This window comes from Caretta caretta, chromosome 1 (genome assembly GCF_965140235.1).
Source record: "Caretta caretta isolate rCarCar2 chromosome 1, rCarCar1.hap1, whole genome shotgun sequence".
In the NCBI taxonomy this organism is placed as follows: domain Eukaryota; kingdom Metazoa; phylum Chordata; order Testudines; family Cheloniidae; genus Caretta; species Caretta caretta.
This window is the reverse complement of record NC_134206.1, coordinates 8,582,146-8,605,425: the sequence shown is the minus strand read 5'-3', so window position 1 is coordinate 8,605,425 and position 23,280 is coordinate 8,582,146. Positions and strand designations below refer to the sequence as shown.

Sequence of the window (23,280 nt, the reverse complement as noted above, 5' to 3'; positions counted from 1 at the left end):
ACTCTCCCTACTCTTGTCCCGCCTCGCAGTGTGCGCCCTGGACGTGACGAGGCGCTCCGGAAAGACTACAAATCCCGGCATGCCCCGTGCGCCGCCTGACCTTTAACCCATCCTGCGGTCCCCCCCCCCAAGAGAGAGAAAAAGCATAATAATTATGGGAGCATAACTATAATTAGCAGAATCATCGTGGGGCCAGAGAGAAATAAATAAAATATTTACAAGTAGCCCTGGCGGGGCCTGAGCGCGGCTCCCAGCGGGGGGTCAAAGGTCAGGTGGGTTTTGGCGGGAGATAGCGGCTTCCTCAGTCCTACCCTCCTGCCTGAGGAGCTGCGGCTGTTATTGGGCAAAGCGGGGCGGGGACTTGGTGGGTACAGGCCGGGGGGGTGGGTGGGAGTGATGGTGTGTTTGCGGGCCGCTGCCGGCCCTTGGTGTGTGTGTCCCTGGCTCGGGGCGGGGGGGTGCTTGGGCGGTTGGGGGGGTTGAGTTGAGTTGCGGGGGGGCTGTTGGGTGAGGGTAGTTGGGCTGGGTTGTGGGGGGTTGGGTTGTGGGGGTGGTGAGGGGTTGTGGGGGGCTGTGGGGTGGGGGGGTGTTGGGTGAGGGTAGTTGGGCTGGGTTGTGGGGAGTTGGGTTGTGGGGATGGTGAGGGGTTGTGGGGGTGGTGAGGGGGTGGGGGGGTGTTGGGTGAGAGTAGTTGGGGTAGTTGGGCTGGGTTGGGGGGAGTTGGGTTGGTGGGGTGAGGGGGTTGTGGGGTGGAGGGTTGTGGGGCTGTGGGGTGGGGGGCTGTTGGTTGAGAGTAGTTGGGCTGGGTTGTGGGGAATTGGGTTGTGGGGGGGGTGAGGGGTTGTGGTGGGGTGAGGGGGTTGGGGGGGCTGTGGGGTGGGGGGCTGTTGGGTGAGAGTAGTTGGGGTAGTTGGGCTGGGTTGGGGGGAGTTGGGTTGGTGGGGTGAGGGGGTTGTGGGGTGGAGGGCTGTGGGGTGGGGGGGCTGTTGGGTGAGAGTAGTTGGGGTAGTTGGGCTGGGTTGGGGGGAGTTGGGTTGGTGGGGTGAGGGGGTTGTGGGGTGGAGGGCTGTGGGGTGGGGGGGCTGTTGGGTGAGAGTAGTTGGGGTAGTTGGGCTGGGTTGTGGGGAGTTGGGTTGTGGGGGTGGTGAGGGGTTGTGGTGGGGTGAGGGGGTTGGGGGGGCTGTGGGGTGGGGGGGTGTTGGGTGAGAGTAGTTGGGCTGGGTTGTGGGGAGTTGGGTTGGGAGGGTTGTGGGGGATTGTGGTGGGGTGGGAGGTTGTGGGGGTTGTGGGGTGGGGGGGCTGTTGGTTGAGGGTAGTTGGGCTGGGTTGTGGGGAGTTGGGTTGGGAGGGTTGTGGGGGATTGTGGTGGGTTGTGGGGGTTGTGGGGTGGGGGGGCTGTTGGGTGAGAGTGGTTGGGATAGTTGGGCTGGGTTGTGGGGGATTGTGGTGGGGTGGGGGGTTGGGTGTGTGTTTGCTGCTGTCTCTGGCTGCCTGGCCCTGGCCCTGCAATGTACCAATCCTACCCCCACCCCACACACACTGGTATGGGAGGGTTGTTGGTCTGGGGGGGCACTGATAGCAGCAAGCTGGCAGGGCCAGGCTGGAGCAGCAGCTGTCTGTGATTGGCTGCTGGTTCTGCACTGATTGCTTGTGGGGTTTGGTTTTGGTTTTCATTTATTTTTTCACCATCAGTGCTGGTTGACATCACCACCATAACCAGCGACTGGCACTTCACTCTCGCTGGCCTGGCTGGCTCCGCCGCGGATCACCGCACCGCTGCTAGGCTTGAAGAAGAAAAGAAGACGAGTCCCGCTGAGCGCACCCCTCAGTAAGTGCCCGTGGCTCCGCTGAACTTACGATTAAAAGCTCAGCTGTGATTGGTCTTTCTGTTGGTGTATCTTGGTGGTGTTGCACTTCCTGCACCAGCTGGGGAAAGGCTGTCGGGGTGTGTGTGTGAGGGGCAGGGGAATGGCTGGGCGGGGGTCGTTGGGTGTCAAACTCTGGTGTGGGCAGGGATCGGGGATTGACGGGGCCAGGGTGGGCCTGGGGGCTCTGGGGGTGGGATTGGAATGGCACCGTGCCACTATTGTTGGTCAGTGACTCTTGGGGCGTTTCTGGAGGTGTGGTGCACCATGGGGCGGGGGGCTTTTGAGTGGCCGGTGGTATTATGGCTGCGCCAGCGGTTTGCCGGTGGAGCTGTGGATGGGTGTGCGTGTGTGTGTGTGTGCGCGCGCTTTTCATAAAAAGCTTCAGCTGTGGTGGTCTTTCTTTCTTGGTGGTGTTGGTGCATTTCTGATGGTGGCGCACAGTGCACTGGTGGGGGGGAGGCCTTTTATGGTCTGTGAGGGGTGGGGGACACGGGCTGTGGGGGTTTGGGTGGGGGAGGGAACTGTGGGGTGGCAGGCACACAGCTGTTGGGGAAGGGTACTGCAGCACCAGCTCGGGGCAAGGAGGACAGTCGGTGGGGGGATTGGGGAATGATGCTTGTTGCTCGGTCACTGGGGGCTAGAGCAGGCACAGCTGTCTCAGGGGCTTGTTGCGGGGGGAAGAAGGGGCACAGCTGAGAGTCTGTGTGTGTGTGTGGGGGGGAATGCGGGGTGGCCATGGCACAGACCTCGTGCTGTGTGTGGGAGCACAGTGCTGTTGCCTGCTCCATGCTCAGGATGGTGCAGGCGTAGAGCAACTTTGGGGGCTGTGGTGGGCCCCTGCGGTCCATCTGCCATTTTTAATTACAACACTTAATAGTAACATCATAAGGTAAGTGACAGTTTGCAGCAGTGGTGTTCAACAAGGGGTACGCCTGGGGTTACGCTGAGGTCTTCCAGGGGGTACATCAGCTCATGTACAAATTTGCCTAGTTTTACAACAGGGGGTACATAAAAAGCACTAGTGAAGTCAGTATAAAGTACAGTTATTTCATACATACAATGAATGAAATTACTTGTTTATACTACTCTATATACTATACTGAACCATGGGGTGCTGTAGCACGCAGGGAAATAGTTCACACACACAGGCCTCCCCCAGATCCCCCTGCGGGGAGCGGGGGGGCAGATGCTGCTGTATGCAACAAGTCCTCCCCCCCCTCCCCCCTGAGGTCCTCACAGAGTCCTTGTAATGTGGATGGTTTTTAGGTGTTGGTGGGGGCCAAAATCGTGGACATTCTTGGCCTGGTCCACCCACTTGACACATCAATTCCTATCATGTTCCAGGATAGCCTGTCTTGTCCGCAATTTTGAGGCTCATCCAATGCTAGAGGAAAGAGCGCAGTGTGGATCAGCAGCAGCCAAACACAAGAAAATGGGCTAAGTATGGAAAGAAATACAGAAAGGAATGGGGAAAAAGGAATAGAATTTAAAGTCTGGCTGAAGCCCCCAACTGGCGATAACGCACAAGCTTTTTGCAGATATTGCAAAGCCCTAATTCATGCACATCATGCAGACCTTGTGCAACATTCATTTCCAACTGAGAAACATAAATCAAATACAAAACCATTTTCTGTGATGCACCTGACAAATATTGATTTCACTGTCTCAAGACCTTCAGTCTCGACGATGCACCAAGCGGAGCTAAAACTGGCCTGCTACATTGCCTCCACCAGTGGTCAGTTCTGTGGATCTCCTCAGTATGCTTGCTGGGTCAGCTTTTGAAAAAGATACCCACCTCCATCGCACAAAATGCAGGGCATTAATCAACCAAGTTATGGCTCCCTGCATGTTCTACAACCTCATCAAAGACATTGGTGAGTCCCAGGATTCACGGATGATAGATAAGAGCACAGACATTGTTGCAGCAAAGCAGCTTTGCACTGTAGTGCGGTACTTCAGTCCCTCCTTAGGCAAGATTGTCTCCATATTTTTGGGACTAGTCAGTTTGGAAGGCAAAATAGCTGAAGCTATTGCCACAGCACTTCTTCAGTTTCTTGTCAGTGTTGGTCTGGATTTCAGCAGGTGGATTGGGATTGGGATTGATGGCTGTAGCGTCATGGTCGGACATAAAAATTCCATGTACACGCATCTGCTCAAGAAGAATGACAGGCTCAGTCTCATCAAATGCGTATGTCACTCCATCCAGCTGTGTGCCATAGAAATGCTGCCACGCAGTCTCGAGTTTTTAGTCTCCCATTCCTACAGCTGGTTCTCTCGCAGCCCCCAGAGACAGTGTGCATATGCACAGCTATTCCAGATGATGAATCTTGGTAACACACCACTGAAGCTTGTTCAGCTGTCAGTGACGAGATGGCTCTTCATGTATGACTGTTTTGTGTGCATACTGGATCAGAGGTATGCGTTGAAGCTACACTTCCAACTGAGCAAAGCTAAGCTGTGTTGCTATGAAGCAGAAGTTCTGTACAACATGTACTGCGACCCTGTGAATAAACTGTATTTACAGTTTCTAACACCGATTCTGCAGGAATTCTCCGGAATCAACAAACTGTTCCAGCTGGAATCTGGTGGTAATGCCTTCAAGATGCTGGACACCCTCCTCTCTTTTTCTTTTGGGGTCTTTTAGCTAGAATATTGTTTCCAAAGAGCATCCCTGTATCGGACACTGAATTCCTGGAAGTCAATTTGCAGCCAGCCACTTGCCACTGTGCGCTGTTAATTTCGGCGCAATGTTCACTATTGTTCTAGGAGATGCAAAGCTGTTCAAGACGGTATAAAGAGTTGTTAAGCCGCTCCCCTGGAGATAGATACGTCGCGGGAATACAGTGCACGCCACAGTGTGTTCTCAGGACTCTCCAGGAAGCATCTGTCGGGCTGGCCAGAGGGGCGGTGCCGCTGAGGGCTGCCTGCCGGACTGGCCAGAGGAGCAGTGCTGCTGAGGGCCAGCCCCTGTGGTGGTGTTGTTACTGTTCTGGGTCTTGTTGGCACCTCCACGGGCTCCGGCCCGCTTGTCCTCCTGCAGTTTCTTCAGGTAGACTGGGTGGGTGCTCTCGGTGACCGGCCCCGGTGAGAAGCTGAAGCTTTTGAGCTCCAAGAACAGCTCCTCATCAGTAAGCTGTGTGGCCGCCGCCATGTTCCTCTGCCCTGCCACTGTGGTGTTTCCTACACACCCCAGCTAACAAAAAAAACAGGCATTGTCATCTGCATATCATGAAGAATCCAGGATTCAAGTCCAGTCAGCAAAAGCAAGCAGCCTGGAGCGATAGGGATACAGTGATGCGGAGGGGTGGTGTGGCGGAGGTTGCAGAAAAGCAAGAGCAATCTCGTTGCCAGTCTCTTAAAGGGTTGTGAGGTTTTCTCTGTAAATCCTTCAAATGCACTCAGAATGTTTTATTTTATACATATATAGTTTCCTCAAGTGTTATTGAAGAAACCCCCTCGGCATATTTAACCTGTCCCTGTTTGCCGCAGTCTCTATCTGGCAGAATGGTTACAAGGTACCTTTTTGTTGTGTGCATTTTAATGCTGAAAATAAATTATGGTATTTTTATAAAAACATCCCATTTTGAAGTGTGTGGCTTGTTTAACCAAAGTGGGATTGCCTTGTTTTGGGCTGGCTTGTGGGTGTTAAGCATCACCGAGCGGAAATGGATTGGGCTTGTCTTGAAAAGGGATTGGGCTGTTTTGGGGCTTGTTTTGAAAGCCGGGTTGCTTATTTATCTCGTGAGAGTTGGAGGGCATCCGGGGACGTGGGGTTGGGGATCATCTACGCGGGAGGGCTTTTGGGGATAAGGGTTGTATGTGAAAGCAAAGGAGGGTTTGTGTCCGTTCCAGGTTACCATGGAAAAGAGATGCTGTAATTTTATACCTGACTTTTTTTTTTTTCCTGAAGAAGTAACAGTTGAGATTTTTTTTGTTAATATTACATTGAATTGGTTCCCACAACCCATAGCAATAGCATTTGCTCTGGGAAATAGATTAAAATTGGCTTCTTTAACTGTTTTCAATAGCTTTTTAACTGATGCTTAAATCTGTGGATGGATTAATTTCTCATGTAAACATTAGTGGAAGAGTCTAGATGTCGTTTTTTTCCTTGTTGAAGTTTCACTTGTTGCTTTGTTTAGACACCACTTAAAGTGAATACTTATTCTGATTTTCACAGGCCAGTCCTGCTAGCTTTTAGGATATTAAAATATCCTGAAACAACTCCAGGCCAGTGCAGTATCCTTACATGGGGACTTTGTGTAATGAGGCTGCATGAAAACATGATGATTAATTTTATTTAGCAAAACAAATGTTTAAAGCATAGCTCAAAGTTGTCTATAACAGTCAAATGTTCTAAAAAATCAGCAGTTCAAAGAAAGATCAATTTCCTCCCCAAATTATTCACAGAATTTGCTGTGTGATCAACTTGGGGTAACCTGAAATGAACCCGTAGAGAGACTGGATTTGGGGGAAACAAAAGGGTACGGAGGAAGTGAGTGAAGCCTAAGGAAAGATGTAAAATTACATATTATTTCTACAGCATCAAAGGTGTACCTGGTGCTTTGCAGATCAATACAAGACAACAAAATTCCTGTCCTCCTTCAGACCTAAGTCTTCCATGGAACCTACTAGCCATCTAGCTGGAGATAAATTGAGGGGCAGTCAGGTATACTTTTAATTAAAAGTATACATACATGAAAATGTTACATGCTTTGGTCCCAGTCTTCCCATCTGCCATCACAGTAATATTCCATGGAGTTTACCAGGTGGTTTAGTTGGACCAATTTCACCTAAGATGGGAATTTAAACTGATTTCAATTTGAGTGGCTTTATTTTTGGTTTAGTTTAAGCTGCTTGGAAATCAGTTTAAGTTAAATTGAAATAAGAATGTCCATATGGAGGTTTGTACTGAATTGATTAATACAGTCATCATGAAATTCACACCTTAAGTTAAACTGGGGCATCTTTCCCATATACACAAGGCCTCTGATCTGGTAGAAAGGAGGGCGTAGGGGATTCAAACAGGCATCTGACTGTGTGTTGTTGAGGCTTGGTCTGGATAGCACAGGGTGTAATATGCAATATCCAGCTCCTTCAGTGAAAGCAGAGGGAGGATCATAAATGTTCAGTGAAATTCAAATCCGCTTTTATTGCTGGCTGCGAAAATACAGCACTTGGCAAACCTGCCTGTTAGGATATAGATATTCAGGCCTGTCTGTAAAGACCTATACTCTAAGAATTTAGGTGTATTCTTATCACTTGGCTAGTTATAGAGGTACAAAAGAAAGATTCAAAATCACTGTCTGCCAGTGTAAGGGCCTTCTCTTACTGTGACAGTTTGTGACCCTGTGCTTAGGCTAAGGCCTTTGGCTAAGCAGCAGAGGCAGCCATAAGCTGGGAAGCAAACAGTCACATCCTCACATTCCAAACTAGTCACATTGAAATAAGTCACTTTGAAATCATTTTTTAGGGCAACAAAAATGATTAAGGGTCTGGAACACATGACTTATGAGGAGAGGCTGAGGGAACTGGGATTGTTTAGTCTGCAGAAGAGAAGAATGAGGGGGGATTTGATAGCTGCTTTCAACTACCTGAGAGGTGGTTCCAGAGAGGATGGTTCTAGACTATTTTAGTGGTAGATGAGGACAGGCCATGGAGTAATGGTCTCAAGTTGCAGTGGGGGAGGTTTAGGTTGGATATTAGGAAAAACTTTTTCACTAGGAGGGTGGTGAAACACTGGAATGTGTTACCTAGGGAGGTGGTAGAATCTCCTTCCTTAGAAGTTTTTAAGGTCAGGCTTGACAAAGCCCTGGCTGGGATGATTTAATTGGGGATTGGTCCTGCTTTGAGCAGGGGGTTGGACTAGATGACCTCCTGAGGTCCCTTCCAACCCTGATATTCTATGATTCTAAGGGGCTATTGGGCTGTTAGGCATTATCAGGACAGGATTGTATTCCTATCAACTCCAGAGAAAGGGAAGTGCCTAGAAAATGTAAAAGGAAAATTAGTTTGATAGCATCCTGTCTGGCAAGAACTCACTTATCAATAGCTGGGATGTGAAATCCTCACTTCTGTATTGTTTTGTCATTATAGTTCCCACTTTGCTATTGTTTGTCTGTATAATCTCTGTCTGGTTCTGTGACTGTTCCTGTCTGCTGTATAATTAATTTTGCTGGGTGTAAACTAATTAAGGTGGTGGGATATAATTGGTTAAATAATCATGTTACAATATGTTAGGATAGGTTAGTTAAATTTCAGGAAAATGATTGGTTAAGGTATAGCTAAGCAGAACTCAAGTTTTACTATATAATCTGTAGTCAATGAGGAAGTGAGTGGGAGTGGGTGTGGGTGGGAGGGGGTGGGGTTGGGCATGCGGGTGAGGGAGATGGGAACAGGGAATGGGGGTAAGAAAATTGGAATCATGTTTTGCTAAAGGGGGAAATGGGAACAGGGAATGGGAGTAAGGAAGTTGGAATAATGTTTGGCTAAGGGCAGGAATGGGAACAGGGACACAGGTGTAAGGCTCTGTGGTGTCAAAGCTGGGAAGGAGGATACTAAGGAAGGAAACTGGAATCATGCTTGCTGGAAGTTCACCCCAATAAACATTGAATTGTTTGCACCTTTGGACTTCGGGTATTGTTGCTCTCTGTTCATGCGAGAAGGACCAGGGAAGTAAGTGGGTGAAGGAATAAGCCCCCTAACACTGCCCAAAGCGAGACCAAGTGGAAATGGCTCCAAACTCTGTAAAGAATCAGATTCTGTCTGTGTTTCTGACAGACCAGATGGAGTGAGAGTGTGTTTCTGGGAAACCCAGAGGAAGCTTCGAGCAGGCAGCTGGGGGTGTTCTGAAGAATCAGAAATGGCTCCAGTTAAAATCAACCATGTGGTGTCCTTCACCTCTCAGGTAATAATGCTTTTCATCTTCAACTGCAGGTCTTTAATTGGACGTGAGAGGGTGCTACATTTTGCTGCAGAACTCTGCATGCCCTAGGACTGTGAGATCCTTGAGTGAAATGCCTTATAGAAATTGGGGGTCTGATCCTCTGTTGGTATAAACTGACATAGATCCAGACTTCCCCACTTTACACCAGCTGAGGATCTGACCTGGAAAGTGTTGTGAATTGGATACAGTATTCTTCCTGCCGTAAACTGTTGTATAATGTTTCTGTGTGCTGATAAACATCTACCACACTTCACCCCAGAAATGGCTGCACTTCACCAGTAGGTAAGGTCTGATCCGTTTGTAAAATCTGTAATCTGCTTTGAGATCATTACTAGAGAACAGTAGCTCTTGCTGACTCTTTCCCCCGCCCCCCTTCTATCCCAATCCCTCTACTAAGCACCCTGCTTCTGCTCTCTCCCCTCCCCACTGGTCTGATGCAGGACCCCAGGTATCCAGTGGAGAATCTGCTGCATGATGATGGCATTCACCCGTGGCTGAGCTGCCCCCAGGATCGGAGCAGGCAGCTGAAAGTGGAGCTGCAGCTGGAACGGGCTAGTCCTATCGGCTACATAGACATAGGTATGAGAGAGGGAGAAACAGAGACCCCAACCCCTTGTGGGCAGTCTAACCTGCAAATCTCTCTGGGGTCTCCTGCAATGCCACCGTGCTTGTCTCTACGCTTGAAGGGCTTGTCTTCCTTGTTAATTCATAGAATATCAGGGTTGGAAGGGACCTCAGGAGGTCATCTAGTCCAACCCCCTGCTCAAAGCAGGACCAATCCCTAATTTTGCCCCAGATCCCTAAATGGCCCCCCTCAAGGACTGAACTCACAACCCTGGGTTTAGCAGGCCAATGCTCAAACCACTGAGCTATCCCTTCCGAGGAGTCCAGAGGTTTCTAGCTACTTCCCCATACTGCAGTGGTAACATGGTGCACTTGTCTCTTGTCACAGTGGTCCTTGTTTTACTGATGGAGAAACTGAGGCACAGTGAGGGGAGGTGACTTACCCAGGTGAGACAGGGGCAGGGCAGGGCAGTTGCTTGACTGCTAGTCCCCTTTCTAACTAGCCAGCCACAAGGAGAAAGTCTCTCCCTGTTAGCAAAATGTTCACCCCATATCTCGTGCCAGTGGGTGAATTGTGGTCAGTCTCTGTCATGTGCTGGGATACTGGTCCCTGGGGTGCAGATTAGAACAACATCCCTCCTCAAAGCCGCCATTGCTGCTGGCGCCTGATGGGCCTCTTATGGGTGCTCCCAGCAGAGAGTGAACAGGCCACGGAGACCAAACAGCCCCACTCCCTTCCCATTGACAGCTCTTTGGGGTTCCAGTATCAGTGCCCAGGTCTGGCTGATCAGTTTCACTGCAGCTCAGAGCTGAGGGAGGTTCAGCTGCTCCAGGCCTGACCTTTGCCCCTCCACGCGCAGGGAACTGCGGCTGTGCTTTTCTCCAGGTGGACGTGGGGCGCTCCTCCTGGCCGCTGGACCAGCCCTATGTTACCCTGGTGCCCAGCACTACACTGATGACGCCGGCTGACTCAAAGCTGGACAGGAACCGCTCCGGGGTCCGGATGTTTAAAGAGGGTAAAGAGGGCCCAGCTCACATGAGTGGCTGTGGGTCACTGGCTGGGTATCATTGATTAGGGCTCATGGGTGGTGGTGCATCGTGCCTGCCCTTCTATGCCTTGTTATGGCAAGTAATCACATTTCATGATGGGAGTTCATCCCATCTCCAGGGCTGCCCTCTCTCCAGGTATTCATACGGGCCCCGCATGGTAGGATCTGGGTACCTGAACTGGTCACCCCTGTTCCTGTACGTGTACAATTGCCCTGGGGCGTTCTTTTTTTCTTCCTCTGAATCAACAAGTATTGGCCACTGAGACAGGATTAGGTGGGCCATTGGCTGGAGCTACTGGGGAAGTAGCCTGGATGGTCCTGATGCGTTGATTTGGTTTGTCATGCGGGGTGGCGGGGGGTGTTGTCTCAGGGGGTTTCCAGGATGGATTAGATGTGGTGGTAAGCTAGGGTCCCTGTGGTTGGATCTGGCACTGTGGGGAGTGGTGGTCCCAGAGGTTAGAGCTGGTGCAGTGAGGTGGTGGAGTACCAGTTGGGATAGTCCCAGTGGTTGGATCTGTGGAGCTGGGGCCCCATGATTGGATATGAGGTGGCAGGGCCATGTTCCTGTGTTGACTGCAAGGCCCTTAGAAGGTGGCAGCATCTCGCTCCAGGAGTGAAGCAGCCCATCTGCTCCTGTTCTGTCCGCAGGGGATTTCCTGGCGGCGGCGCTGGGCGAGAAGTGGGATCGCGTGAGGATCACCTGCAGCCAGCCCTTCAACAAGCAGGCCCAGTTTGGCCTCTCCTTCATCCACATCCGTACCCCGTTGGACCCCAATCACAGCCAGGCGGCTCCGGCTCCGCCCTCGCCCCAGGTCCGTGCCTGCGAGCAATCCCCCTGCTCCTTGCACATGAGGGGTGGGGGGGTCTGGGCTGGAAGGAGGAGGTCTCTGGTTGCTGCTGTGGCTGGTGCTCTCGCCCCCTGGCTACAGTGGGGATAGGCCAGTGGCCTGCTCAGCCCACCCTGGGTGCTGCGTGGCCTATGCACTTGAGTGTGCCAGGTTCAGAGGGGGAGGAGACCTGTCAGCTCCTCTAGGTGCCCGACGGGGACCAGTGCAGGATTGTTCCTGTGTTATGTGCTCTAGTGCACTGGCCATGGGGTGGGCTGGACAGGACTTGAGGGTCTCTTCCCTCTCTACTGCTACTAGTTCTCTGCGCACGCTGGCTCTGGAGGTGCTGGGGGATATCTCCCATGAAAGCAGGGCTCTGAGCTGTGTTTCTCTCTCCCCCAGATGGGTCACGAGCCCGCAGCCAGCCCCTGGCTTGCCAGCCCCGCCTTTCGCAGGACTTTTTTCCCGGAGGTGCAGCCGTAAGTACCCTCGGGGGAGCAATCGCCTTTCAGAGGGAGGGGCTGTGCCTTGGAGCTGTGGGGCTGGGCCAAAGGCAATGGCATGGGCGGCTTCCCCTCCCTCCTGAGGCTGTCTTGGTGCCAGTGACACTCACATGGAAGCTGCTCCTATGGGTCCCAGCTGGGGGCTTGCCAACCCCATTCCAGTGGCTCAGGCTGGGAGGAGCCCCTGGTCCTAGTGATTGCGTCCCCTCCCAGAAACCCTCTCCTCTCCTGGCACAGCCTCTCTCTGTGCATTGCCCCCATCGACTGGGCTGGATGGCCAGGCTGCCGCTCGGGGCTGCTCCAGGGGGCTGTTCTCCGCCAGCTGGATCTAGCCCTGTGCTGTGGCCTGAGCCGGACGGGAGCTGAGGTGGCGCTGGGAGCAAGCCCCTCAGGATGCCCTCCAGGCCAAAGCCGTCATGGATGGCAGCCCCTTCCAGCTGGTGTCTCCCACCCCTCCCCATGAACGAGCCCCTGCTGCTACCATTGTATCCTAGCCCAGGGTGACTGCAGGATAGACTGTCTGACTCGCACGTCCAGCTGTGGGGTGAGTGGGGCTCTGGACCAAAGTCCCGATCATTCCCTGAGCTGATGCTGGAAGGGATTTGGTACTGGCCTTGCGGAAGATACCTTCCAGGGTTGGGAGCAGGGAGTGTCTGTCCCGTTCAGGGGCGTTCCCTGGCCAATCGGCAGGAATCACTGGGTCTCTGGCTCTCTGCGCCCAGGAGCAAGGGGGAGGAGGAGGAACTGAAGAGCCGACTGCAGCTGCTGGAGCCCAGCTGCGGGCCTCACCCACGCAGCCCAGCCTGTCTCAGCCGGACAGCCAGGATGGTGCTGTCGGCGGCCCAGTCGCGCAGCCGCACTCTCCAGCTGGGCCCCAGCGCCACCTCTTTGGCCGCTGAGAGACAGGCGAGCAGCCGGGGGCAGCAGGGTGAAGATCCAGCCGTGAGCCCTGCAGCAGCAGGTGAGTGGGAGCCCGTCGCAGCCACGTGGGGACTCGAGTGGGATCCCACAAGCTCCTTCTCTGCCCAGCTGAGCTGGGGATGCTGCAGCCTGGGCGGGCCCTCTGCAAAGCCGTCCCGCCCCCTCGGGTGGGATCAGCAGCTGCTCTTCTGGCACGCGCTCCTGTAATGATCCAGAGAGCGATGGGCATCTGGGACGACCTGGCATGGCACCCTCTGCCCAGCTGGCAAAAGGCACCCACAGGGCCCCCCGGTTGGAAATGCTGCCTACAGACCACGGATCCCAGGCTGCTGGAACGTGCCCAGGCAGCTGATGGGGAATGTCCACCTCCGCCCTGGGTAAGGCCTGCTCTGTCAGTCCTCAGCCAACAGAGGGTCACACCGTTGCTGGGCGGATGAGAGGAGACCGAGGTAGATGAGCATTTTTGGGTCCCATCCAGGTTGTCCCTCTCCATATCCAGGGCAGGACTGGCCCTACGCTCTCTGGCAGAGACCCCAACTGGCCCATCTCTTCCTTAGAGGCAGGCGCCAAAGGCTGTGAAACCGTTCTGAGCTCTGGGCTGGTGACAGCCCTCACAGATGGGCTTTCCACTGGGAGACTGTTCCACAGGAGGCGATCTCGCTGTCAGCAGCTTCTGTTTCATTTCCTCCCATTGCTCTCATTCCAGCCCCCTCCCGCTCTAGCCAGCTCCCCTCTCTCTTTGGGGTCTCGACCCTCTGAGCGCAGAGCTGGCTTCCCCCAAGGTAGCTGAGCACCATCAGCCCTTGGTCCCCTGGTGCAGACTCCATGGGCTGGGCTTACCTGGTGTCCATCTCGGCCAGTGAATCATGTCCTTCCCCCATGTATTCATGGCTCAGCATCGCCATTCAAAACTGCTTCTTGTTGATTCTGGAGCATGTGAAGCTCCCGGTCTCCAGTCCCACCAAACTGCCTGTCAGTGGCACATCTGCAAGTGTTGGTGGCAGCTTGGCTTGATTGTGTGGCCTGGTGGGCAGAGCCCTGGGCTGGGACTCGGGAGACCTGGGTTCTAGTCTCAGAACTGCCACTGGGCTGCTGGGTGACCATGGGCAAGTCATTTCCCCTCCCGCTGCCTCAGTTTCCCCATCTGTGAAATGGGGACAGTGATCCCAACCTACTTTGTAAAGCTTTATCCAGGAGCTAGGTACAATGCTGATGCTGGTTATTCTCCAGGCCCCATGCAGGATGTCCATGACGCTCCACCCCTGAGGAGGGTCCGGGTGAAGCCAAGCAGGAGACGAAGATCGCAAGGTGCCGCAGGGAGGTAACAGATCATCCCTGTTGTGTTCCCCTTAACCCTTCAAATGTCCCGATTTCCCCTTTGGAGCCCAGCTGGCAGCTCCTTTTCTGAGCCAGTGTCCCAGTCCACGCAGTGCCTTCCTGGGGCTCTCCTCTGGGTCTCAATCACAGCCAGTGGGTGCGTAGGATGGGATAGCCGGAATGAGGGGATCCTGGTCCTTCCAGCCACGACCTCTGGTGTGTCTCAACAGGCAGGGCAGCTTCTCTGAGCCTGGGCGGTACTTTAACCTTTGGGGTGCGAGGGCAAAGGACACTGCAGACTGGAAAAACAAATGCTTCTGAAATCTCTCTCTGCAGGTCAATGCCCAGGCCTGGCACCCAGGGAGGAAGAGCCAGGGGCTGGGGAGGAAGGCCCAACAAGCTGGATGATCGTGGAGAGGCAGACGGGGAGATGGGTGTATGCCCCATCTGTGCGGGTGAGTGTTCTGGAGTGCGGTCTACAACAAGTGCCTTAGAGCATGTGTCGTCCTGCCTAAATCACTCTCTTCGGAAAGGCCTTTGGGTCCGTCACACACACACTGGATCTGTGAGGCTCATGTGATCCACCCCTGAGATGCAGCTGGCTCTCAGGTTGAGCGTGGCAGGCCCCTCCCTTAACTCAGCTGGTTGTAAAAAAGGCGTGATGTGATCCCTGCCCATCTGGTGGGTTTGCAATCAGTGGGGTGTTCAGCTTGGCATCTCGCTTGATTCCGTCTCCAGAGCTGGACTTGAAGAAGAAGGTGAGCATAGACTTCAAGGTGAGAGCGGACCATTGTATCTGTCTAGTTTGATCTGGAAACTGTCCAAAGACCCTCACCCCATGAGTCTGGCATCCAGCCCAGTAACTTGGTGTTGAATTAGAGCAGTGTACTCAGACCGCAATGGTTCAGGAGCCAAATTAGCAACCAACATTACCCAAAAGAGCTACAGTAGTGTGAATTCAGCTTTTCCTTTGCTACAGTACTATAGAGTGAGATTTAAAACAGCGTGACGGGGAAATATTTAGTTTTTATATCTATATATTATTCTCAGAGCAAAATGACTAACCAAGTATTGTTATTTTAACAACTACAATTGGTTAATAACCTAGTAAAAGCATCCTGATGGGTTAATAACTTAGATGGGTTAATAACTCAATCACACAGTGTTTTAATATCGTGTACTGCACAGATCCGCAAGGGACACATTAAAGAGTCAGTTGCAGCTAGCGAGCCTCCATGCAAGTATCTCTGAACTAGAGTGTATCTTTACGGTCTGTTTACACTGCAAGGGGAGGTGTGACCGTAGCATGGGTAGGCAGACCCGTGCCATCTTTAATCCAGTTTACGTGAGTAACAATAGCAGTGAAGATCCAGCAGCACGGGCTAGCAACTGGGGACGTACTCTCGTTGCTAGCCCACGCTGCCGTGTCTTCACTACTGTTATTACGCAGGCTAGCTGGATGAAAGGTAGTACGGCGTTCCTACCCGTACTACAATTACACCTTTGTTTGCAGTGTAGATGTGCCATTAGAGAGGCAGCCAGTCTGGATTGTAACCCATCTGACCACCATGGGGTGTCTCAAAGGCAGAGTCTCACGCAGCATCCTTAAAACATCAGTAATAGCTCAGTTCCAGAGTTCCAGTCCCATCCCCTTTTACTGCCATGAGGGATTTCCTTGCACTCTCCCTCTCTCTCCGGTCTTAGTCACAGCCTTGCTTCCTTTATTCATGACTTTGCAGGGAGACGTGGACTAGAAAGATAACCTCCTGAGGTCCCTTCTAGCCTTGCGTTTCTATGATTCAAACTTGGTTACCTAAAAGGTATCCACTTAAACCCATACTTGGGTGCCCCAGTGGCTTGATTTTCAGAGCAGCCAAGCGCCCAGCAGTTCAGCTGGCTTCAGCCACACCTGCTTAAGGAGACCCAAAGGGGTGCAGGGAGGTGAGGTTGGTTTCACTGCCCATGGTTTTGTTTGCGGAAGTTGTCGAACGCACAAAACCAGGGTTTGAGCTTGGAGACAGGCTGCAACTACACTCCACCAACCTGATTCTCCCCCAGCACTTTCAATTGGCTATGGGAACCTTCGCTGCTGTTCAACAGCTGTCGTGTGCCACCCCAGAGGTGGCTGCATTTCAATGGCAGGTGAATGCATACAGTGGCCTAGGCTCCTTCAGAATGAAAGCTCTGCTCTAGGAATTATTTTGGGACGGTTCTCTGGCCTGTGTTATACAGGAGGTCAGACCAGGTGATCCCAGTGGTCCCGTCTGGCCTTGGAATTTTATGATAAGCACTATATACATGTTGATTGTTGTAAAGTAATAAACTGCACTCTGCATGCTACTGCCCTCTCCTGGATGGAATCAGAACTGCCTAGTTATGCAGTAGGCCCTACACAGGGAATAGTTGATGAAGATCGAGTGACAAGGGCTGGGGTTCCAAGTTCTAACCTTGCTCTCAGCCTGAAAACCCAGGTGGCCAGTGCATGCAGTACGTTGGCAGCCAGGAAGTCCAGGTGGCCCTGGGTTAGCTCTGCTGTCATCTCTTCTCGCTGCAGGCTGCTTCAGCACAGATCTCCTTCCTGTTCACGCCTCTGCCTGTGGGGAAGATGGCTCCCTTCCAGACACGGCCTGGCCATCCCCACCACGGGAAGATCCCCGGCGCGAGGAGCTCCCTGAGGCTTGGGTGCCGTGCCCCATCTGCGAGTTCCGGTTCAGCACGGCGGAGGTGGAGAGGCATGCCAGCACCTGTGGGGAGCAGGCAGGAGCCCTGGAGAACCCCCGTTCCTGGCTGTGGGTGGAATAGGGCTGGCAGGGCCAGGTTGGGTCGTAGAGGCACAACACTGGCACATGCCACGCTATCCTCCCCATCAGCTCCATTTGAGGTATCTCTGTGTCTGAACCTCGGGGTCACTCTGCCCAGCTGGGTTGGAGCCTCCTTTGGACTGAAGGGCCATAGCCGTCATGGTGACCCTGGGACACAGGCCACATTTCATGGGCGTCCTGGAATGCTTTCAGCCCTGGGACAACTCCATTGACTTCAGAAGGGTAACACTGGGGATGGACTAGCAGCTGTACAGCAAAGAACAAAACGATGGTCCTGCCCCAAACCGCTTACAACCTAAGCGTACAACAAGAGACAACAGACGGAGACAGACTGAAGTGGGAGCACAAGGAAACAAAGACTGTTATCAGCCAGCACGGCAGGTGTGGGTCTCAGCACATCAGTAGCCTGACTACTGTCAAGTTTTTTTGTCAGCCTCACAGCAAAAGAGAGTTGAGGGGGGGATTTGAAGGACAATGATGACTCAACCAGAGCCAGACAGACTCACACATTCACATACACCTGTGATGCAGGGAAGGACTGTTAGTAGTGTTGGTGGAGCTGTGTAGGTCCCAAATTAGAGAGACAAGATGCGGGAGGAGATATCTTTTATAGGACCAACGTCTGGTTGGTCAGAGAGACCAGCTTTCGAGCCACGTAGAGCTCTTCTTCAGATCTGGGAAAGGCACTTGGACTGTCACAGCTAAATACAAGGTGGGACAAGTTGCTAAGCATAAGGCATTAACATATGTTGCAAGAGACCACTCCAGGTGAAGTGGGCAGCTAACTCCTCTGTAGTCACATGCCAAAGGAGGCTTAGTGGCTTATGGATTGTTGTAATGAGCCATAAATCCAGTGTCTATATCAAATCTGTAATTTTTGGTGTCTAGCAAAGTTAAGATAAGAACAGCCAGACTGGGTCAGACCAATGGTCCATCTAGCCCAGAATCCTGTTTTCCGACAGAGGCCAATGCCAGGTGCCCCAGAGGGAATGAACAGAACAGGGAATCGTCAAGTGATCCATTCCCTGTTGCCCATTCCCAGCTTCTGGCAAACAGAGGCTAGGGACACCATCCCTGCCTATCCTGGCTATTAGGCATCAATGGACCTATCCTCCATGAATTTATCCAGTTTTTTTTTTTAACCGCTGTTAGTCTTGGCCTTCACAGCATATTCTGGCAAAGATTTCCACAGGTTGACTGTGCGTTGTGTGAAGAAATACTTCCTTTTGTTTTAAACCTGCTGTGTATTAATTTCATTTGGTGACCCCTGGTTCTTGTGTCATGTGAAGGGGTAAATAATACTTCCTTATCTACTTTCTCTGCACCAGTCATGATTTTATAGACCTCAATCATATCCCCCCTTAGTCGTCTATTTTCCAAGCTGAAAAGTCCCAGTTTTATTAATCTCTCCTCATATGGAAGCAGTTCCATGCCCCTAATCATTTTTGTTGTCCTTTTTTGAACCTTTTCCAATTCCAATATATCTTTTTTGAGATGGAGTGACCACATCTGCACGCACTATTCAAGATGTTAAGTATTTAAGCTCCCAGGCTCGTCTTTGGAAGGTGTTGTGCAGGTTTCCTTGGAGGATGGGAATTGAGAGGTCAGGTACGGAGTGAATGTTTTATGAAAAGTGTCTCCTTTCCCCCACGTAGTTGTTATGGGGGGTGAGCTCAGGTGGCTAGCCTGAAGCATCCATGCTGCTATTTGTCGTGTGCTGGATCTGGCGAAGCTAGAGCGCATCTGTCTACCTGGTTGGGAGACTCACTCCCAGCTGCCATGTTAGATGTACCCTTAGATACCAAGGTGACAGGTAGGAACAGAAAGAGGGACCCCACTTAGAGGGAGGACAGCCTTGTAGTTAAGGCGCTGGCCAAAGGGCCAGGTGCTCTGGGTTCTAGTCCCAGTGCTGCTGTCGTGCGTCTATCACGTCATCTCTGTGTGCCTCAATTACCATCTGTAAAATGGAGAAGACAATAAAGCTCTTCAGGGCAGGGCATGCCCGTTAGCATGTGCAGTGCCTATCATTGTGGGATCCTGATTTCAGTGGAGGCCTGTAAGTGCTACTTCAGTACATGTAATAATGACTCCCATTCCCCGCATTTAACTCGTAGGATGCACTGCAGTGTGGGTCTGTCAAGGTTCCTCCCCCACTCTGAACTCTAGGGTACAGATGTGGGGACCTGCATGAGAACCTCCTAAACTTACTTTTACCAGCTTAGGTTAAAACTTCCCCAAGGTACAAATTAATTTTATCCTTTGCCCTTGGAATTTCCACTGCCACCACCAAACTTTAACTGGGTTTACTGGGAAATGTAGTTTGGACACGTCTTTCCCCCCCAAATCCTCCCAACCCTTGCACCCCACTTCCTGGGGAAGGTTTGCTAAAAATCCTCACCAATTTGCATAGGTGACCACAGACCCAAACCCTTGGATCTTAGAACAATGAAAAAGCATTCAGTTTTCTTACAAGAAGACTTTTAATAGAAGTAAAGGAATCACCTCTGTAAAATCAGGATGGTAGATATCTTACAGGGTAATTAGATTCAAAACATAGAGAATCCCTCTAGGCAAAACCTTAAGTTACAAAAAAGACACACAGACAGAAATAGTCATTCTATTCAGCATAGTTCTTTTCTCAGCCATTTCAAGAAATCATAATCTAACGCATACCTAGCTAGATTACTTACTAAAAGTTCTAAGACTCCGTTCCTGTTCTATCCCTGGCAAAAGCAGCATACAGACAGAGAGACCCTTTGTTTCTCTCCCTCCTCCCAGCTTTTGAAAGTATCTTGTCTCCTCATTGGTCATTTTGGTCAGGTGCCAGCGCGGTTACCTTTAGCTTCTTAACCCTTTACAGGTGAGAGGATTTTTCCTCTGGCCAGGAGGGATTTTAAAGGGGTTTACCCTTCCCTTTATATTTATGACAGGGTCGCACTGAACTGAATTCCCAGGAATAGGGGATCTCCACCCCATGTGGTTACGGGTAGATCCAGAATGGTACCGTGCTCTCGCTACTGCTCACTTGCAGGAGGGCGGTTGGTAATTTACAGACACAGCTGCCTCCTGATTCTCTGGGGACTCGACGTGTCTCATTGGCACTGGCAGAGTGGCGAGAAGGAAGCATTGAGGGACCTTCATTCTACACTGCGAAGCTGATGCGGTTTAGGCATGGCTGGTTAGTGCTGATATTTAGCAGAGCTAAAGCATTGTGTGTCTCATCCTGTCCCGTGCTGAGCCAATCCATGTGAGGACCCAGCTGGCCCCCAGACGTTTAAGAGCCTTCCTTTACCTAACAGACTAGTTCTCAAAGATGTGGGGAACACTGGGAGCTGCAGGGTCCTGCTAGGGCAGAGGTGGGCAAACTACAGCCCGTGGGCCACATCCGGCCTGCAGGACCGTCCTGCCCGGCCCCTGAGCTCTTGGCTGGGGAGGCTAGCCCCTGGCCTCTCCCCCGCTCTCCCCCCCTCCCCTGCAGCTATGCTGCCACGCAGGGAGCGCAGTTGTGCTCGCCCACCTCCCAGGCTTTCCCAGGCACTGAGCTGCATGGTAGGGGGAAGGGGGGGTTGGATAAGGGGCAGGAGGTCAGGGGGCAGTTGGGTGGGGCAGAGGTTGGGGGGGCGGTCAGGAGAGAGGAAGTGGAGGGGGGGTTAGGTGGCCCTGGGAAGGGGGGGACAGAGCAGGGGGGGTTGGATAGAGGGTGGGGTCCCGGGGGCGGCAGTTAGGGATGGGGATCCCGGGAGGGGACAATCGGGGGACAAGGAGTGGGGCAGGGGGCCAGGGTGTGGATGGGGGGCAGGGCAGTCAGAGGACAGGGAGCGGGGGTGTTGGATGGGTCGGAGGCTCTGAGGGGGGCAGTCAGGGGGTGGGAAGTGGGAGGGGGCGGATGGCGGTGGGGACCAGGCTGTTTAGGGAGGCACAGCCTTCCCTACCCGGCCCTCCATACCATTTTGCAACACCGACGTGGCCCTCGCAACCCTGATGTGGCCCAAAAAGTTTGTCAGCCCCTGTGCTAGGGCATCTGGGCAGCTGTCTGTGATAGCGCAGTCGGCCTTCAAGCAAGAATGTTTTTTGTCAGCTGTTGGCCAGTCCATGGCTCGAAGATGGCTCCAGAGACTAAACGAAGATAACCAAGCACATCTCTGATTGCTGAGCAACTGCTTCACATCTGTCAGCCGTTCTTTGGCATCAATCCGACCACGATCATATTTGCAGATGATGCAAAATCACAAGGTGGGAGCAAATGTGCAGGTGTCCAGAACCCAAACTAGAGAGACCTGGAGAGATCAGAGCGGAGGGGGCTGCAGGCAGCAAGGGGACACATGATCCTAGTAAGAATGAAGTCCTTCAATCAGGGAGGAGCTCCCTGGGCCATTAATGCTGATTTTTCAATACGTCTTGGAGCACTGGGGTAGTTCCAGGGGACTGCACGAAAGCTAACATTGGGCCAATATTTAAAAAGGGTAAGTGGGATGATCTGGGTAATTATAGGCCTGTCAGCCTGACATAAGTCCTGGCAAAGATAGTGGAGCGGCTGATATGGGACTCGATTAATAAAGAATTAAAGGAAGGTAATATAATGAATGTAAATCAACATGGGTGTATGGACAATAGATTTAAACTAACTTTATCTTTTTTTTGATGGGCTTGCAAGTTTGGTTGATAAAGTGTTGATGTAATATACTTCCGTAATGCATTTGACTTCGTATGACATGACATTTTGATTGAAAACTAGAGTGCTATAAAATGAATGTGGCGCACATTCAATGGATTAAAAGTTGGCTGGCTGCTAGGTATCAATGTAATTGTAAACGGGGACTCCTCAAACGGGTGTGTTTCTGCTGGAAGCCCCCAGGCATTGGTTCTTGGCCCTACATGATTTAAGATTTTTATCAATGACTGTCATAAATATAAAGGGAAGGATAAACACTTTTAAAATCCCTCCTGGCCAGAGGAAAAACCGTTTCACCTGTAAAGGGTTAAGAAGCTAGGGTAACCTCGTTGGCACCTGATCAAAATGACTAATGAGGAGACTAGATACTTTCAAAAGCTGGGGGGAGGGAGAAACAAAGCCTCTCTCTCTGTCTGTGTGATGCTTTTGCCAGGGACAGAACAAGAATGGAGTCTTAGAACTTAGTAAGTAATCTAGCTAGATATGCGTTAGATTCTGATTTCTTTAAATGGCTGAGAAAATAGATTGTGCTGAATGGAATGGATATTCCTGTCTTTGTGTCTTTTTGTAACTTAAGGTTTTGCCTAGAGGGATTCTCTATGTTTTGAATCTAATTACCCTGTAAGGTATCTACCATCCTGATTTTACAGAGGTGATTCTTTTTACTTCTATTAAAATTCTTCTTTTAAGAAACTGATTGCTTTTTCATTGTTCTTAAGATCCAAGGGTTTGGGTCTGTGGTCACCTATGCAAATTGGTGAGGATTTTTATCAAATCTTTCCCAGGAAAGTGGGTAGTAACGTTTGGGAGGATTCTGGGGGGGAAAGACGTTTCCAACTGGACTCTTTTTCAAATTATATCCCTGTTAGACGTTTGGTGGTGGCAGCGATAAGTCCAAGGGCAAAAGGTAAAGTAGTTTGTACCTTGGGGAAGTTTTAACCTAAGCTGGTAAAAGTAAGCTTAGGAGGTTTTCATGCAGGTCCCCACATCTATACCCTAGAGTTCAGACTGGGGAAGGAACCTTGACAATGACCTAGAAGAAAACACAAAATCATCACTGATAAAATTGCAGATGACCCACAAATTGGAAGCGTGGTAAATCAGAGGACAAGTCACTCCATACAGAAACATCTGGATCGCTTGGTAAACTGGGCACAAGCAGACAATCCGTGTTAATTTAATAAAGCCCCATCTAAATGTCTCCATTTAGAAAGAAAGCATGCAGGCCGTACTTCCAGGCTGAGGGACTCTATCCTGGGAAGCAGTGACTCTGAAAAAGATTTGGGGGTCATAGTGGATAATCAGCTGAACATGAGGACCCAGTGCGATGCTGTGGCCTGAAAGGCTAATGCAATCCCTGTATAACCAGGGGAATGCATTATAACCAGGGGAATCTCGAGTAGGAGAAGAGAGGTTATTTTACTTCTGTGGTTGGCACTTGTGTGAGCACTGCTGGAATCCTGTGTCCGGTTCTGGTGCCCCCAAGTCAAGAAAGATGTTGCTACATTGGAGAGGGTCCAGAGAAGAGCCACAAGAATGATTAAAGGATTAGAAAACCTGCCTGATACTGATAGACTGAGCTCCTTGCGTCTATTTAGCTCAACTAAGAGAAGGTTAAGGGGCGACTTGATCACAATCTATAAGTACCTACCTGGGGAACAAATATTTAATAATGGGCTCTTCACTCTGGCAGCAGCCTAAGGTCTAACATGATCCAATGTTTGGAAGTGGAAGCTAGACAAATTCAGACTGGAAATAGGGCTTGAATTCTTAACAGTGAGTGTATTGGAC

At 51.4% G+C, this 23,280-nt stretch overlaps 1 protein-coding gene across 4 annotated transcripts; it reads left to right on the top strand.

Annotated features, from left to right (window-relative positions):
* The first annotated feature begins 127 nt into the window (after positions 1–127).
* Positions 128–18,830, top strand: XNDC1N (XRCC1 N-terminal domain containing 1, N-terminal like). 4 transcript variants are annotated; one of them, XM_048838140.2, is made up of 11 exons: positions 128–272; positions 1,693–1,828; positions 8,649–8,775; positions 9,255–9,393; positions 10,239–10,394; positions 11,076–11,239; positions 11,657–11,733; positions 12,480–12,718; positions 13,909–13,999; positions 14,332–14,450; positions 16,550–18,830. In XM_048838140.2, exons 3-11 carry the CDS (start codon positions 8,731–8,733, stop codon positions 16,795–16,797), a joined length of 1,278 nt encoding a protein of 425 aa, XP_048694097.1. In that variant the 5' UTR covers positions 128–272; positions 1,693–1,828; positions 8,649–8,730; the 3' UTR covers positions 16,798–18,830. The 4 variants fall into 4 exon arrangements, with proteins under 4 accessions (XP_048694097.1, XP_048694106.1, XP_074981799.1 ...); XM_048838149.2 differs by having other exon boundaries at positions 272–364; XM_075125693.1 differs by lacking the exon at positions 128–272 and adding an exon at positions 407–428.
* Positions 18,831–23,280: the final 4,450 nt, after the last annotated feature.

Bases quoted from the DNA above. Each gene is read 5' to 3' on its own strand.
- XNDC1N (XM_048838140.2), top strand. From the start codon at position 8,731: ATGGCTCCAGTTAAAATCAACCATGTGGTGTCCTTCACCTCTCAG. The intron at 9,394-10,238 runs GTATGAGAGAGG...CTCCACGCGCAG, and splicing joins TATCGGCTACATAGACATAG to GGAACTGCGGCTGTGCTTTT. The intron at 12,719-13,908 runs GTGAGTGGGAGC...GTTATTCTCCAG, and splicing joins CGTGAGCCCTGCAGCAGCAG to GCCCCATGCAGGATGTCCAT.